The sequence below is a fragment of the Rhinopithecus roxellana genome, chromosome 7, assembly GCF_007565055.1.
Source record: "Rhinopithecus roxellana isolate Shanxi Qingling chromosome 7, ASM756505v1, whole genome shotgun sequence".
In the NCBI taxonomy this organism is placed as follows: domain Eukaryota; kingdom Metazoa; phylum Chordata; class Mammalia; order Primates; family Cercopithecidae; genus Rhinopithecus; species Rhinopithecus roxellana.
In genome coordinates this window covers 127,973,621-127,990,650 of record NC_044555.1, presented here as the reverse complement: position 1 = coordinate 127,990,650, position 17,030 = coordinate 127,973,621, and the positions used below count along the sequence as shown (strand labels likewise).

At 39.9% G+C, this 17,030-nt stretch overlaps 1 protein-coding gene across 1 annotated transcript; it reads left to right on the top strand.

The window, feature by feature from the left end:
- Window positions 1–1,927: 1,927 nt before the first annotated feature.
- Window positions 1,928–5,559, top strand: USP26 (ubiquitin specific peptidase 26). Its single transcript, XM_010366140.2, has one exon. The coding sequence runs from the start codon at window positions 1,972–1,974 to the stop codon at window positions 4,720–4,722; it is 2,751 nt and encodes a 916-aa protein (XP_010364442.1). The 5' UTR covers window positions 1,928–1,971; the 3' UTR covers window positions 4,723–5,559.
- Window positions 5,560–17,030: the final 11,471 nt, after the last annotated feature.

Genomic DNA, 17,030 nt, shown 5'->3' with positions numbered 1-17,030 from the left:
TGAGTTTGTAGGTAAAATGAGAGAAACGCATGTTGGCTTTCATAACTTTTCAACACAGCTGTCATCTATATGTTTTGAATCTGGTGTGGAGGTGAGAAGGGAGGAGGTATGCTGAAGTTTATTTTAGGTTGTATGGAATAGTCACATAGTGCTCTTCAGTGGAGTCTTGGAGAAGCAATACATTTTAGTTTAAAATACTCTCAAAGCAAGCAATCAAGACAAAATGAAGAACAGGATTTAAGCTTGAGATGTCCTAGGGAAGTAGGCACTGGTTAGACCACTCAGCTTGTACATCAGCGAGATGGTTCTTAATCTTTACTTTCCATACTCAGTGGGCTCAAATAAGCCTCCTTTCATCTGGAATGAAATGTAGTCAGGATGGACTGTGAGGAAGGAATGTCTCTTAACTGTATTTCTGAGGGCAGAGAGAAGAAATGTCAAGAGGGTCTTAGATTATTTCATCTACCAATAGAAAGAAGATGGTAATTTTTGATAAATACAGATGAGCTGGGTGCAAAATTTTAAAATAGACTGCAAGTGGTTCTATGGTTGCAGGTTCTCTCAAGTTGTCGAAATAAAAAGGAACAATTAAGACTACCTTCTTTGTGGAGAGGAAATAGTTTAAATCCTTACTTAGCATCTACAATAGGACAGTGACATAGAAATAATCCAGAGAACTTAAATTTTTGCTGTGCTTGAATGTTTTTATGGCCCTATTTCTACCATGAAAAATATAATCATTCTTTTACTTGGATGCATATGCACTTTCGTATATGGATGGATGCCATCCCTACTTTGCTGAACATAGGTTGATAGATGAAATACTTTATAAAACAAAAATCTCATTAATTTATGTTTCACCAATTTTAAGATTTTGATAATTTGAAGAGGGACTGAGCAGAAGTTTCCTTCAGTATTATTCATAAAGACGGGGTTTGCTTAAGCAAGTTAACAGCATAGAGAAGATTCAGGAAGAATATTTAACTATTGAGGAGGACAGCTTCCAACTAATTCTTGGATGTATACTTTCTGATGCAAACATTTGTAGTGCTATCTGCTAAGTTATTCAGTAATTCACATTGGCTCCAGAGTTTTTCAGAGATTCTGATTTTCAGTGATTAAGTACATCTATTTCTTCCTCACTTGTTTTGAATACAGGGAGCTAGCTCTGATTAAGTGGGCCTTATGGCCAGAGTTGGCTGCAGGAGCCTCACTAGCCTATATTTAATGGGTAAGTTGTTATTCTTAAACTTTTGTCAATGGGCAGGTAGAATGTAATGATGTTCCCCAGTGCCAAGTGAAATATAGGAACATAGCTAGATTTGGAAGGAGGTAGACTGATTTACTTTGGCCCATATATGAGATCCTCTAGACATCAAGGAAATTCATCTGTTACTGAGTTGAAGGCCACATAGTGCCTTCACTTTCTCATTCACTTATTGTAGTTGCCCTGTGGGGTCATTCTGTGACAGGAAGATTAGCATATTGTATGCATGCACTTGAAACTCTATTGAGTATACTTTTTCAGTTATGTACTGAAAGTCTTCCAAGTGTTTCATGATTTCAGTTGAAGTTGGGAAATTAATCAGAATGGAGCCCAATATTTTGGTGGAAACTACATGTAATGTATGAGTGTAGGGTTTGAGTTTTGTCGAAGCCAAGCATTTCTGTAATAGTTTAAAGAACGTTTCTTGATTTTTCCCATAGTGTTCTTGTCTTGGGAATCAAGATTCTGCCTTCATGCAGCCATGGAAGGCTCTCAAAAGGCATTGGTCTCATTACTGAAGGGCTGGATATCTAGAACCTGAACTAGACTCTAGTATAAAGCCAATACTAGAAATAGGATCATTCTGTGTAGAGAACTAATGAACTATTTCTTTGGTGTTTTCTCCACAGCTGAACTTGCAAACCAGATTGGAATTTGAAGATATCAATAATTGGAGATACATATATTTTATTTGTAAAGCAAACATGGCTGCCCTACTCCTACATGGTTTTGTCCAAATAGGGAACTGCAAGACTGGGATGTCTAAGTCAAAAGAATCATTCATTGAAGCAGTGGAAGGAAGGAAGAAAGATAGACTGGTGCTCTATTTCAAAAATGGAAAATGTAACACTTTTCGGCTAAGTGATAATATTCAAAACGTAGTCCTAAGATCCTGTGAAGGAAACCAAAATCACCTGCATTTAACTTTACAAAATAATAATGTCTTGTTTATTGAAGGATTATCCTCCACAGATGCTGAACAATTGAAGACATTCCTGGACAGAGTTCATCAAAACAAGGTTCAGTCACCTGTGAGACCTGGTAAGGGTAGGAGTGTCTTTTCTAGCACAACAACACAGAAGGAAATCAACAAAACTTCATTCCACAAAGTTGATGAGAAATCAAGTAGGAAATCATTTGAGATAACAAAAGGAAGTGGGGAGACAGGTGTCCTTCAGAGGATGCCTTTGCTTACATCAAAATCGTCAACACTTACTTGTGGAGAGTTACCTGAAAATCAGCACAAGAAGAGGAAAAGAATGCTGTCATCTAGCTCAGAGATGAATGAGGAATTCTTGAAAGAAAGTAATTCTGTAGAATACAAGAAATCCAAGGCAGATCGCTTGAGGTGTGTAAGCTATAATAGAAAGAAACAATTGAAGTTAAAAGAGTTAGAAGAGAATAAGAAATTGGAATGTGAATCTTCGTGCATCATGAATGCTACTGGAAATCCTTACCTAGATGACATTGGACTTCTCCAAGCTCTCACTGAGGAAATGGTTTTGGCATTTCTATTACAACCAGGGAATAGTGATGGTTACACAAAGTGGGATAAATTAAAACTATTTTTTGAATTATTTCCAGAGAAAATATGCCACGGTTTCCCCAATTTGGGAAACACCTGTTATATGAATGCAGTTTTACAGTCTCTACTTTCGATTCCATCGTTTGCTGATGATTTACTTAATCAGAGTTTCCCATGGGGTAAAATTCCCCTTAATGCTCTTACCATGTGCTTGGCACGGCTACTTTTTTTTAAAGATACTTATAATATAGAAATCAAGGAGATGTTACTCTTGAATATTAAAAAGGCCATTTCAGCAGTTGCAGAGATATTCCATGGCAATGCACAGAACGATGCTCATGAGTTTTTAGCTCACTGTTTAGATCAGCTGAAAGATAACATGGAAAAACTCAACACAATTTGGAAGCCTAAAAGTGAATTTGGGGAAGATAATTTTCCTAAACGGGTTTTTGCTGATGATCCTGATACCAATGGGTTTTCTTGCCCTGTCATTACTAATTTTGAGTTAGAGTTGTTGCACTCCATCGCTTGTAAAGCTTGTGGTCAGGTTATTGTCAAGACAGAACTGAATAATTACCTCTCCATCAACCTTCCCCAAGGAATGAAAGCATGCCCTTCATCTATTCAGTCTACTTTTGATCTTTTTTTTGGAGCAGAAGAGCTTGAGTATAAATGTGCAAAATGTAAGCACAAGACTTCTGTTGGAGTGTACTCATTCAGTAGGCTACCTAGAATCCTTATTGTTCACCTCAAACGCTATAGCTTGAATGAGTTTCGTTCATTAAAGAAGAATGGCCAGGAGGTCGTCATTTCCAAATATTTAAAAGTGTCTTCTCATTGCAATGAAGGCACCAGACCACCTCTTCCCTTGAGTGAGGATGGAGAAATTACGGATTTCCAATTATTAAAAGTTATTCGAAAGATGACTTCTGGAAGCATCAGTGTATCATGGCCTTCAACAAAGGAACCCAAAGATATCCTAGCTTCACACATTGGATCAGATACGGAGTCTGAACAAAAAAAAGGCCAGACAGTCTTTAAAGGGGCAAGCAGAAGACAGAAGCAAAAATACCTTGGAAAAAATTCTAAACCAAATGAGCCAAAATCTGTGTACTCAGGAGATCGAGCATTCATTGAAAAAGAACCGTTAGCTCACTTAATGGCATATCCGGAAGACACCTCACTTTGCCAGTTGCACAAAGCTGGAGGTAAACCTGCCAGCAGCCCAGACACATGTCTTGCAGAAGTTCACTTTCAAACAGTCTCTGAAAATCCAAAACGAAAGAAATATGTGAAAACCAGTAAGTTTGTAGCTTTTGATAGCATTATCAATCGTACTAAAGATTTGTATGAAGATAAAAATGTCAGAATTCCAGAAAGTTTCCAAAAAGTGTCTGAACAGACTCAGCAGCGTGATGCTATGAGAATCTGTGAACAAGCCCCTCAGCAGGCACTGCCTCGAAGCTTTCCAAAGCCAGGTGCCCAGGGGCACACAAAGAACCTCATAAAACCTACAGAATTAAATCTCCAGAAGCCTAACAGGAATTCCCTATCTGCACTTGGTTCCAATAAGAACCCAAGAAACAAAGACATTTTAGATAAGATAAAATCTAAAGCCAAGGAAACAAAAAGAAATAACGATAAGGGAGATCATACCTACCGGCTCATTAGTGTTGTCAGCCATCTTGGGAAGACTCTAAAGTCAGGCCATTATATCTGTGATGCCTATGACTTTGAGAAGCAGATCTGGTTCACTTACAATGATATGCAGGTGTTAGGTATCCAGGAGGCCCAGATGCAGGAGGATAGGCGTTGCACTGGATACATCTTCTTTTACATGCATAATGAGATCTTTGAAGAGATGTTGAAAAGAGAAGAGAATGCCCAGCTTAAGAGCAAGGAGGTAGAGGAGACCCTTCAGAAGGAATAAGAGGAACGTACTCCTCCTTGAACAGATCTGCTTGACTGTCTCACTCGATACCACTTCCTCCATTGAAGGAAAACTCTAATCTTTATCCAGGGATGAAAACGCAATTACTCTAGGACCAAAGGTCAAACAGAAACACTTAATGGGGAAATCACCATTCTAACCCTGACACAGACACCTCAATCCCATAGCTCTGGCTGATGGGCATCTTTCTCTCCTACAAGACTGAAATTGTGTTTTTCATGTTCTTCTTCATTTTAATATAGTTAGGGTCTCGCTCTGTCATCCTGGCTAGAGTGCAGTCCTTCAATAATAACTCACTGCAGCCTCAAACTCTTGGCATCAAGCGATTCTCTCTCAGCCACCTGAAAAGAGAGGGGGTATTCTCGCTTGAGCTGGGACTATAGGTGTGTGCCACCAGGCCTAGATAATTTTTTTTTCTTTTTGTAGTGACAGGGTCTCACTATGCTGCCCAGGCTGGACTTGAACTCCTGACCACAAGCAATCTTCCTGCCTCTTTTCATGTTCTAATGCAGTGGTTTAAAACTATGCTCCTTAAACTAGCAGCACCAGGAGCATGGGGGTACTCATTGGAAATGCAAAATCTTGGGTTCCACTGTAGACCCACTGATTCAGAAACTTGGGGTGAGGGATAGCAATCTGATGGAGACTGTGATGCTTGATACAGTTTGAGAAGCACTACTGTACTACATACACTACCTTGGTTGTATATTTAAATTGCTTATTTTGTAAAATGTTTTGATTATATTTTTTGTGTTTTTCATATTAATGTATGCCTTGCCTTTGTGAACTTATTAAAAGCCAAACTCACAAAAATCACTTCTGATCATACTCTGCAATTTGGTGGAAAAAATAGTTGCTGAGATCCTGGCAATAAAAAATGAGGCTGATAACTTTTGAATCCTCTTGGGCATATATAGATGAGGCTAACTGCCAAGTCAAATCTCCAGATTGATTTGCTTTTAAGAAATTGGCCCACATTTCCTGTGTGTCTGCTAGAAAGTTCTTGACCTTTGGTGGTCTGAGCCCACCTTGCCATGTTAGTTTTCTTAGAAGGGCACATTTGTTGCCTCAGAGGAACTTTGTTTACCTGGACTTCATCTGTGAAACCTTGAACAATCTTCTTCATTCAACATTACATGACTAATTCCAGATTTTTTTTTTCATCTCTGTACCTTATAGTGTGGTGGTCTTGTTCCTTCAATGAGTAAGCAATATATGCTTTAAAGTGGACTTGTAGGATTTGAAAGTCTTACTTGTTACTGATTTGACACAACATCAGAAACTCCATATGAAGATGTTCTGCTTCTGGGGAAAGATGCATGGATCCTAGTGTGGTCATATTTCATTAAAATCCAGGGGATTTAATAATTTTGCCATCAAGCATGTGCCACTGCTGTATCATAACCTTTTCCTGCCTTTGAGGCAGTGAATCTGTTGTACTTTGTGCCTTTGCTATGAACAAATGACTTGTACTAAGAGGTTTTCTCACATAACATAGGATTGAATTTTCAGTCACACCTTTACCAATAGGAATGTGCCCCCTTGTATATGGGGTATGGCTTTAGTGTAGCTGTATTAATCCAAGAGCTTTTTGATGCTCTTAAGCCTAGGGTCCTTTAAAATAGGTGAGTTTGTAAAATCCCAAATTCCTGGGATTTTAGTGGTGTGGGGAAGTTATTAATAGGTAATACCCTGTAAGAGGAAAACCAGATTCCAAAGCTTGGAGATTCTATTCAGAACACGGTATATCTAGAAGGAAGTCTTATGGGACCTGAAGATTGCTAAGGTATATAGGAGGGAATATCACAGATTGAATTAATCACTCTTATGGAAGAAGGTGTTACAGACACAATGAGTGATTGTTCAACTTCTGTAGTACTTCAGGAGCTGAAGGATAAGGCTGGAGTTGCATTTAGAGGAGAGTGACAATTTGGGTTCTAAATTTCGTGGGTTTTTTTGGCCTCTAGAGTAGTTTATGTTGAGCCCAGTTACATAGATATCAGAACAGGATTTTGGTAAGAATGAAGGAAAGTTGTTTTGTTTTGACAGGAGTGTGTAGATGCTAATAGCTTGATATTTTAGTACGGAGTTTACATCCTGGACACGCTGCTCTTCAGCATGTAGCACTTCCAAATGCAGGGCGAAATGAAATGTGAAGAAGATGGTAGGGGTATCCATGACAGGGAGGATCGTGGCTGCAATCCGTTGTTGCCCTGTGAGAAGAAATTCTGAATGCACTATGAATGCTTGTATAGTGTTTACATGGTATGTTTTCAAATAAAAGATTAAAAGTTCTTCAGTGACTCCGTGGCTATTATGTATATAAATTTGTTCTCTTAATTTATGGGTCAAGTTTTCAAGTAATCCATGGAAATAAAAGTTTGACTTTCAGTGTGTTCATTTCCTATTGCTTCTGTAACATATTACTACAAACTTAATAGCTTATAACAACATAGTTTTTTTTTATCTTACAGTCCCAGAGATGAAGAGTCCAAGATGATTATCACTTGGCTAAAATGAAGGTGTCAGCAGGGCTGCAATCTTAGTTGCTCTGAAGACACAATCTGTTTCTTTGCCTTTTCCAGCTTTCTGGAAGCTGCCTGCATTCTTGGACTCATGGCTTCATTCCTCCGTCTTCAAAGTCGGCAATGTTGGATTGAGTTCTCACGCTGCCAAATCTGGTTCTCCCTTTTCTGTCTTTCTTTTCCACTTTTAAGAACCATTGTAATTAGATTTGGCTCACTGAGGTAATCCAGGATAATATCCCTATATTTAATCAGCAATATTTTAAAGATATTATTTATTGAGACAGGGTCTTGCTCTGTTGCCCAAGCTGGAGTGCAGTAGTGCAATCATAGTTCAGTGTAACCTCAAATTCCTGGGCTCAAATTATCCTCCCATCTCAGCCTCCCAAATAGCTAGGACTATAGGTGCTCATCATCACACCTGTTTAATTTGTGTGTGTTTGTTTGTGTGTAGAGATGGGGTCTTGTTGCCCACACTGGTCTCAAACTCCTGGCTGCAAGCAGTTCTCCCACCTTGGCCTCCCAAAGCACAGGGATTACATACATGAGCCACCGTGCCCAGCCTAAATCAGCAATCTTTGTTCCTATATGTCTTGTAACACAACATATTACATTTTCAAGGATTAGGATGTGGACATCTTTGCAATGCCATTATTCTCCATACTGCACATGCTCAATAGTAAATGTTAATGGAAACCTACCTCAACAACAAAAAATTTAGGGTGGTTCAGGGACCCCTGAACTGAGACCCCTGGGAAATGGAAGTTTGGATAGCTTTACTAGGTAAAGAATTGAAGTAAATAAAGCTTTTAAGATTTTAGCTGAGGGTGAGAGAAAATTATAATTAGTAATTGAAGAGCTCAGACCTTGAGACAAATTACAGAAACAAAGACTATTGTTCCTTTGCATATTTCTCTATGCTTATCATATGAATGCTTTTATTTGAATATGTGTACCATTCTTTTCTATCCTGGTTCTTATTTTTAATTTTATGCACAACTTCATGGGAGATTAACTTTACTTGTCTTTAGGTAAGATAACATTCAATGGAAACCTGACTGAATTTGAGGAGTACTTAATAGATCCCATGATAATTGCAATCACTTGAGAATCCTGGTCATCTAACTTTAGGTAAGAGTGAGCACTTCACTTTACAAGAAGGATTGATGTATCATGTTAGGTAGAAAACGTTTTGCTACTGCAAAGGAATTCGGATGTGGGTCAAAGGGTTCACATGGAGGCAACCAGGAGGGTAGACTGTGCCTGTTATCAATGTATTGCACCTCACCTTCAAATTCACCTTCAATACATGCTCAGCGATAATGGACAGAATTGCTTTAGGCATTTCTCCTTTCCAGTAAACATATGTTGTGCTTTCTCAGTAGTGAGCACTATAGCTGCATTGCAAGTGGAAGGGATTTCTGCTGTTTCCAGTTTGTGGTGGGTTAACAGTGTGGCTGTGAGAGTATCTGGTGGTGCACCATGCCAGCCACAGACCCAGAATGTGTGGTTTCTGATGCCCTCACAGCTCCAGCCTGGTCTGGTGATCACTTTGCTATTGCCATCTTTACATGGACATCATGCACCAGTGTCCTGACTGTCTCTGTTCCTGAGTCCTTCCCGGTTTGGTATTCCACAGTTCTTACAACATCTAGCTCTCCTGACAGGATATGGTACACTCCAGGCCTCCTGCCACACTGGCACTCCCAGTTCCTCTGCGTGACCACATACTTGGCCATTGGCTATAGCCCTGCCTATGTGCTAGAGGGTTACCACTGGGGATCCCACTCCCTGTGCATGCCCTTGCATCGAGTGCTGTCTGGGGCTTGCCTGCATTCTAACTGTGCCTCACCTGTCCTCTGGAGGGTTGCCTCCTGTTTGCTCAGTGACTGCAGAAGAGGTCTGCCTCAAACTGGCTGAAGTTTCTGCAATCCATTGGACTGCAATTACAATAGACTTTCAGCAAGGTCTGAACCTTAGCCCTGTAGATTGGGTGACCTTTCCAAATTTGTCCTTCCCTGGGTACTCTCTCTCAGCCTTTGGATATGTTGGGACTTAGAAAACAATACCCCCAAATGAAGGCCTCAGAAGCAAAAGTTTTTCTTTGACATCCTGCCCTCCTGTCTCAGTCCCATTCTCCCCAGAGGCTAGCCATAGAAGGTAGAATCTTACTTCCCCAAGGTGGGTCATAGAAACCAGGACCCTTTTTCCCCAAAGCCAGCATAAATGCTAAAAATACTACTCTAATTTTCCCTCTTCTTTTCTATATAAAAACTGGCAATAAAGAAATTATCTGACCTACCTTGTTTGACTGTAGGTCACGGGACTCCCATTCCAGAGAGGGACCTACCCCATGCTCAGAGAAGTGAAGAACAATCTAGATAGTGAAACTTTGCTGAATTTTCCCACTCAGTCTATTAGCATTAGATCATACCTTTTTGTCCAACCGTATTTCTACACAGCTCACCATACATTGTTGAACCTAAGCATAAAAATGAGCAATGTCTCCTGTATGGTTGGGCCTTTCATTCTGAAGGCTTTCATCTATATATACATTAAATAAATGTGTATGACTTTTCTCTGATTAATCTGCCTTTTGCAAGTTGATTTTTAAGTGAAACCACAAGGCCAAGGGCCTTGTCCCCTACAGAAACTATATAGATTTTTCTTATAGATACTCTTACCATAGTTTAATAATTCCTTATATTAAAATTCTCCTGTTTAAATAGTTTCTCTCTCTTGATTGGGCCCAGACTGATATGGAGGCTGAGCATATGGGATAGTCTAGCTATAATATTCCATTTAAAGACTTTAATATGGGATCTTTTGTTCTGATTTCATTTAGTGTTGTATTTTGATATAAATCAGTGCAAAGAATGCTGGATTCAGAATCACAGGACTTTTGTTGCTTCTGTAATGCCTGAAGAGGTAGCTGAGATATTAATTGAGCACCTCTTATTTTCATGCTTTGTCTGCTATGTGGATGACAATAAGGAACACTAAGAGTTTTATGGGGTGACTGGAGATCAGTTTCACATGTCAACGACAGGGACTTCAGACATCACTCTACTGTCTATATTCATCTCCTATCAACCTGATTACATTTCCACTCTGTGTTGACCTCACCCAGTAAAAATATTTCAAAAGAGAAGCCTTAGAAAAGTTTGTTTCTATAACCTAGCAGGGTGGTATATTTCCCCCAATGTACATCTGAAAGTTTTATATCTGAGCTTACTGGTATTCTAGGCACTGCTGACCCTTGTCCTGGAATAATTTAGCCAACACATAAGCATATTTTCCAGTTTTTCTGCTAGAAATACAGCCAGGCTACTCATTCAATGTATCAGTGAGAGTTCACCAGAGAAACAACCAACAGGATGTGTGTGTGTGTGTGTGTGTGTGTGTGTGTGTGTGTGTGTGTGTGTGTAGAGAGAGAGAGAGAGAGAGAGAGAGAGAGATTTAAGGAACTGGCTCATGTGTTGGAGCTGGTGTGATGATTTATGCGTCAATGTGACTGGGCTAAGGGAAGCCCATAGCTGGTAAAACCTTATTTCTGGTTGTGTCTGAGAAAGTGTTTCTGGAAGAGATTAGGATTTGAATCAGACTCAGTAAAGAAGATCAGGCCAAGCTCGGTGGCTTATGCTTATAATCCCAGCACTTTGGGAGGCTGAGGCAGGTGGATCACTTGAGGCCAGGCATTCAAGACCAGCCTGACAAACATGGAAGAACCCCATCTCTACTAAAAATACAAAATGAAGCTGGGTGTGGTGGTGCATGTCTGTAATTCCAGCTACTCAGGAGGCTGAGGCACAAGAACCACTTGAACCTGGGAGGCAGAGGTTGCAGTGAGCCAAGACTGTACCACTGCACTCCAGCCTAAGCAACAGAGTGAGACTCTGTCTCAAAACAAAAAAAAATCGTGCTCATCAATGCATGTGAGCATCATCCAAATTGTTTAGCACCTGAATAGAACAAAAAGACAGGAAGGGCAAATTTGCTCTCTGCTAGAGCTGGAATATCTATGGTCTCTTGCCTCAGACATCATTGCTCCTGATTCTCAGGCTTCAGACTCAAATTGGGATTTATACCATTTACTCCCCTCATTCTCAGGCCTTTGGGTTTGGACTAGAATTACACTGTTGGCTTTCCTGGGCCTCCAGTTTTCAGGTGGCAGATCATGGGACTTCTCAGCCTCCATAATCACATAAGCCAATCCCTTATGATAAATCTATCTATCTATCTATCTATCTATCTATCTATCTATCTATATCTATCTCTCTCATATTGGTTCTTTTTCTATGGAGAACCCTAACTAATACAGCTGGCAGTCTGGATTTTGTAGGGCAGGCCAGCAGGCTGGAGATCATGAAGAATCAGTGTTGCAGTCTTGATTCTGAAATCCACAAGGCAAGCAGGCAGGCTGGAAACTGCTTTAGTCCTAAGGCAAAATTTCCTCTGGTAACTCAGGTTTTGCTCTGAAAGCCTTCAACTGATTGGACGAGGCCCACCCACATTATCAAGAGTAATTTTCTTTACTTAAAGTGAACTTATTGTAGATGTTAACCATATCTACAAAATACCTTCATGGCATCACCTAGATTACTGTTTGATTAAGTAACTGGGGACTGTAGTGTATCCAAGTTGACACATAAAACTTATCCTCACATGTATTATTTAAGTCCAGAAACTCAGAGTGCCTTAAGAAAAGCATGAACAAAATGGTCAGTTTTAATACACACTATGTTTTCTGTTATAATCCTAAATCATTACAGGATAAGCAGATTCTTAGGAAAAAAATTTCAGTTGGACAATTAGGACAAAAAACCCCACAAAAACCCATTTCTTGGGGAATTGTTCCTTAGGCTACTTAGAAAAACTCTCAAACAACTATTCAGTTTCATTATTGCAAGAACTATGATTGTTTTACACCAGCCCATAAAACTTACTACATAAACTTGGAAATTTTCCAAGAATGAGTATTTTCATCTGATAGACACTCTTTCAAATTTTCCTTCTTTAATTCTACTTCTATGCATTACCAGCTCCTGATGCTTCTCTAAAGCATCTTTGCCATTCTGTCTGGAATGCTAGCATCTGTAACATTCACTCACAGCCAGGGTTCTCAGTGGAAAAGCATACTCCCTTGCCTTTTCTGTGCATCACAAAGTTTCCTGTCACTGAAATGCAAGATACATGTGTATACACACACACACACACGCACACACACACATACATACACATATGGGTATTATATATACACACACATATATACATATACATATACGTATATGGGATACATATAAGGGAGCAATAGGTAGATGGTGAGAAATGGCCATTGCTTTTCTGTTATTATTTCACAGACAGTGGAAATGCCAAAAATTAAGACTGTAGACTAGGGTTGAGCAAACTATGGTCAGTGGATTAATCTGGCCTGCTGTCTGTTTTTGTAAATTAAATTGTATTGGAACACAGCCATATCAATCATTTACATATTGCCTAAAAATTCATTTGGATATTGTCTAACTACAACAGCAGACCTAAGTAGTTGTGAAAAGGCCTACAAAAACTAAAAGATGTACTGTCTGGCCCTTTAAAGACAAAGCTTGGCAACCCCTTCTTTAGGCTATTACCCTGCCAGTGCTTAAAATTCCCCATTAGGAAAAACATCACCTGGAAATGTTCCTGTTGGCAAAGGGAAAAGCCCTGTGTAGATACAATACTTCAGTGTTCATGAGGTGAGATGCTTTTCTCCTCCAAATTAAGCCTATGGTAGAAATGAAGATGGTTAGGAGGAGGAAGAAAGGAAGTTGGGGCATTGAGAGATGCATCAGGACAGAGTCTGTGAGTATCAGAGGGTATCGTAGTGAACACGATTTACCCGTATAGGATACATGCAGAGAATAAGGAACATGGGGTGCCAGACTTGTATGAATACCATTTCCTGCAATGTCTGGCAAGAACGAGCCCAAGTATGAGAGAATGCCATGGAGGGCACTACACTGAGACTTTGGACCAATACCAAGAAGACAGAGAAAAGGTTCCAGTTGAAGTGAATTCAATTAACCTCAACAAGGATTAATTGAGTACTTCATCTATACTTCATCCACCATCCACAAAAGGTGGATAATCTAGCTGAGAATAGAAAGCTTGATTCATTTCTGTCAGTGGGGCTACCAACCTTGAAATAATAGCATCAACTTAAACTCCACCCTCTTTCTCAACCACCATGTAGCCAATCAATCATCTGTCTCTTCTTTTTCACTCATTCCCAGTGCTATACCTCTAGACCAGACTGTAATCAATCAATTTAGTCAACTAATAACCCTTTGAGTTTATGATGTATACATGAAAATATAACTGATGACACCATACAGTGCCAAAGAGAGGCACAAGACATTGAGAGTGATGCAATTTCAGAGAAAGGAGATTGCTGTGGCCTGGGTTCATAAGAGAAAGCTTAAAGACAGACATGGCAACTGAGTTAAGCCTTGGAAGTTACACAGAATTCAGACATGTAGGAAAAGGGCATCTAAAGTGAAAGGGTGAGCCTATCAATGGCATAACATGTGGAATGTCTCATTCTCATATTACGACGCACAGTGGCACTAAAACAGAACCTAAATCTCTGCCCTCTAAATAGGAGGTAAGCCATCAGGAACAGTGACCAAACCCCCACCAAGCTGAGTGATCACTAAAGAGCTGGCTGAGCATATTTAGATTGCTCACTTACATTTAATTAATGTGAGAGGATGTGCTGATTAATGGTCTCTTGTATCCAGGAAGACTGCTACTTATGCTAAAGATAACGTAATTGTGTGTGTAGGAGGAGAGCAAGTGACACCCCATCTACATTCTCCACAAAACAGTGTCCCAGTGAAACAAATCCAACAGAAAGAAAGAAAGTGACATCTGTGCCTACATTGAGACAATAGTAAGAGGTTATACAATTCACTTATGACTTTGTGAAATTCTTAAGAAATGAATATAATGTAATTCACTTCTGGTTTCTTCAAGTCTGTACCAATTTATCCACCACAAACCATAAAATATTCTGCAAAACCAATAGGAAAGCTAAGTCTTGGAAAAATCTCTCATTTGCTATATCTTTTAGAAAGTAATTCAATCTAAAGAGCCACTGTTGAATAGAAATATGATATCTCTGCACTTTCCTACCTGTATATGACGTATGCAGCCATTCTTCAGTATCTGTGGGGCATTGGTTCCAGGAACACCACCACCTTGCAGACACCAAAATCTGTAGATGCCAAGTGCCTTGTATAAAATGGCATAATATTTGTGTATTACCTATGTACATCCTCCCATACAGTTTAAATAATCTCTAAATTGGTTATCATACCTAATACAATGTAAATTCTATGTAAATAGTTGTGCTGTATTGGTTATTCATATTTTTTGTTGTTTTGTTATTTTTTATTGTTTTTTTCCTAATATTTTCAATCCATGGTTGAATCCAAGGATGTGGAACTCGAAGATACAGAAGGTTGACTGTACTTTCTCACCTACCCCAGTGTTGTCATCTTCACGGCAGGTGACCAATATGGAGGAAATGAACACTGATAAACTCTCACCCCACTGGGAGTTTTCCGTTTGTATTACCACATTGCCATTCAACATGTCCAGTGACCTCTACAATTCATATAACGGTCTCATTAATTATTTCAATAGGCTATCCGATGAATACAGTAATCCTTGTTGAGGTCATTCAGGATTTGGGAACTACACATTGTGTTCATCATATACACTGATTACTCTCATATCAGTGCTGAATTCCACTCATCATCTGTTCCCACAACAGTCAACAGTATGTACTTGAGAAGCTGTTCAGTGCATGAATTATGTCATTCCTGCTGGAACAACGTTTAACAGGAGAAAGGCTGGCAGATGGGCAGTGTTGCCCAGGGCAGAGGTGACTACAGACATGACAAATATGCAGGAACAAGCTCCTATTACCAGATCCCTACTCATCATCCAACCACCAGGATAAACACTTGCTTGTATTCCCCAAAAGACAATGCTGTGTCCCTACCAAATGATATACTTCCTTTGAATGAGTGGAAATCCATCCTAATCCCCAACAGACATAATATGTTGAATGTGGTTGGCAGAATAATGGCCCCCTCAAAGATATCCATATCCTAATCCCTAGAATCTCTGAATATGATATGTTACAGGGCAAATGGAAATTATAGGTGGAATTAAGGTTGTTTATCACCTTATCTTAAAATGAAAGGTTATCCCTACTCTGGAGGCTGAGGCAGGAGAATCGCTTGAACCTGGGTGGTGGAGGTTGCAGTAAGCCAAGATCGTGCCATTGCACTCCAGCTTGGGCAACAAGAGCGAAACTCCATAAAGAAAGAAAGAAAGAAAAAGGAAGGAAGGAAGGAAGGAAGGAAGGAAGGAAGGAAGGAAGGAAGGAAGGAAGGAAGGAAGGAAGGAAGGAAGGAAGGAAGGAAGGAAGGAAATGAAGGAAGGAAAAGAAAGATGATCCTGGATTATCTGGGTGGCCCCAATGTAATCACAAAGGTTCTTAAAAGTGGAAGAAGGAGAAAGAACCAGAAAGATGATATCATAGGAAGTCTCAGCTTGACATTGCTGGCTTCAAATATGGAGGATGGGGCCATGAGCCAAGGAATACGGGTGGCCTCTAGAAGCTGGAAAAGGAAAGGAAATGGATTCCCTCTTAACACCTCCAGAAAGAACACAGCCTCTCTGACACTTTGATTTAGTCCAGTAGGAACTATTTCTCACTTAGGACCTCCAGAATTGTAAGGTAACAAATTTGTGTTTTAAGCTGCTAATTTTGTGGTAATTTGTTACAGCAGCAATAGAAAACTAATATAGTTACAGCAGCAATAGAAAACTAATATGGAAGTACTAAGAGGTGCTCCAGAGACTCCCCTGGGTTCTAGATGGCAATGTGGAACTTGACCTGAGTGACCCTGTGACACTAGAAAACAGTGAATTCTCTCACCCTTTTGTGCTCCAAGAAATGACTTATTGCAAAGAATCACGCTTCTCCATATGAGTTGTGCATGACCTCCTTGTTTACTTACCGATGACAAGGCCAGACACAGACTCTCCAAATTCCCTTTCTTCATCACATAAATTTGTATTAGACTGTTCTTGCATTGCTATAAAGAACTACCAGACACTTCATAATTTATAAAGAAAAGAGGTTTAATTGGCTCACAGTTCTGCAGGCTGTACAGGTAACAAGGCTGGGGAGACCTTAGGAAACTTGCCATTACCGTGGAAGGTAAAAGGGGAAGTGGGCACGTCTTCACATGGTGGAGCAGAAGAGAGAGAGCAAAGGGGAAGGTGCCACACATTTTTTTAAACAATCAGATCTCATGATAACTCTATTACAAGACAGCACTAGTGGATGGTGCTAAACCATTAGAAACCACCCCCATGATCCGGTCACCTCTCAGCATGCCCCACCTCCAACACTGGGATTACAATTCAACATGAGATTTGGGTGGGGACACAGAGTGAAATCGTATTGAGTGAACTGACGTGGTTGTCCCCACTGACCAGTCTGGACAAAATACCAACTAACTTGACTTGAGCAAACTTTAGTCTGGCTTCTCCCATCTCCACAAGCCCCTGAATTTTGACCCACACTCTCAGCCTGAGCAAGTATCACAATGCAGAACAGCCCCTCCTTTCCTTAACGATCCCTCCAGGAAAATCAGCTGACCAGAGAGAAACAGTTTTTTTGTTGTTGTTGTTGTTTGGTTT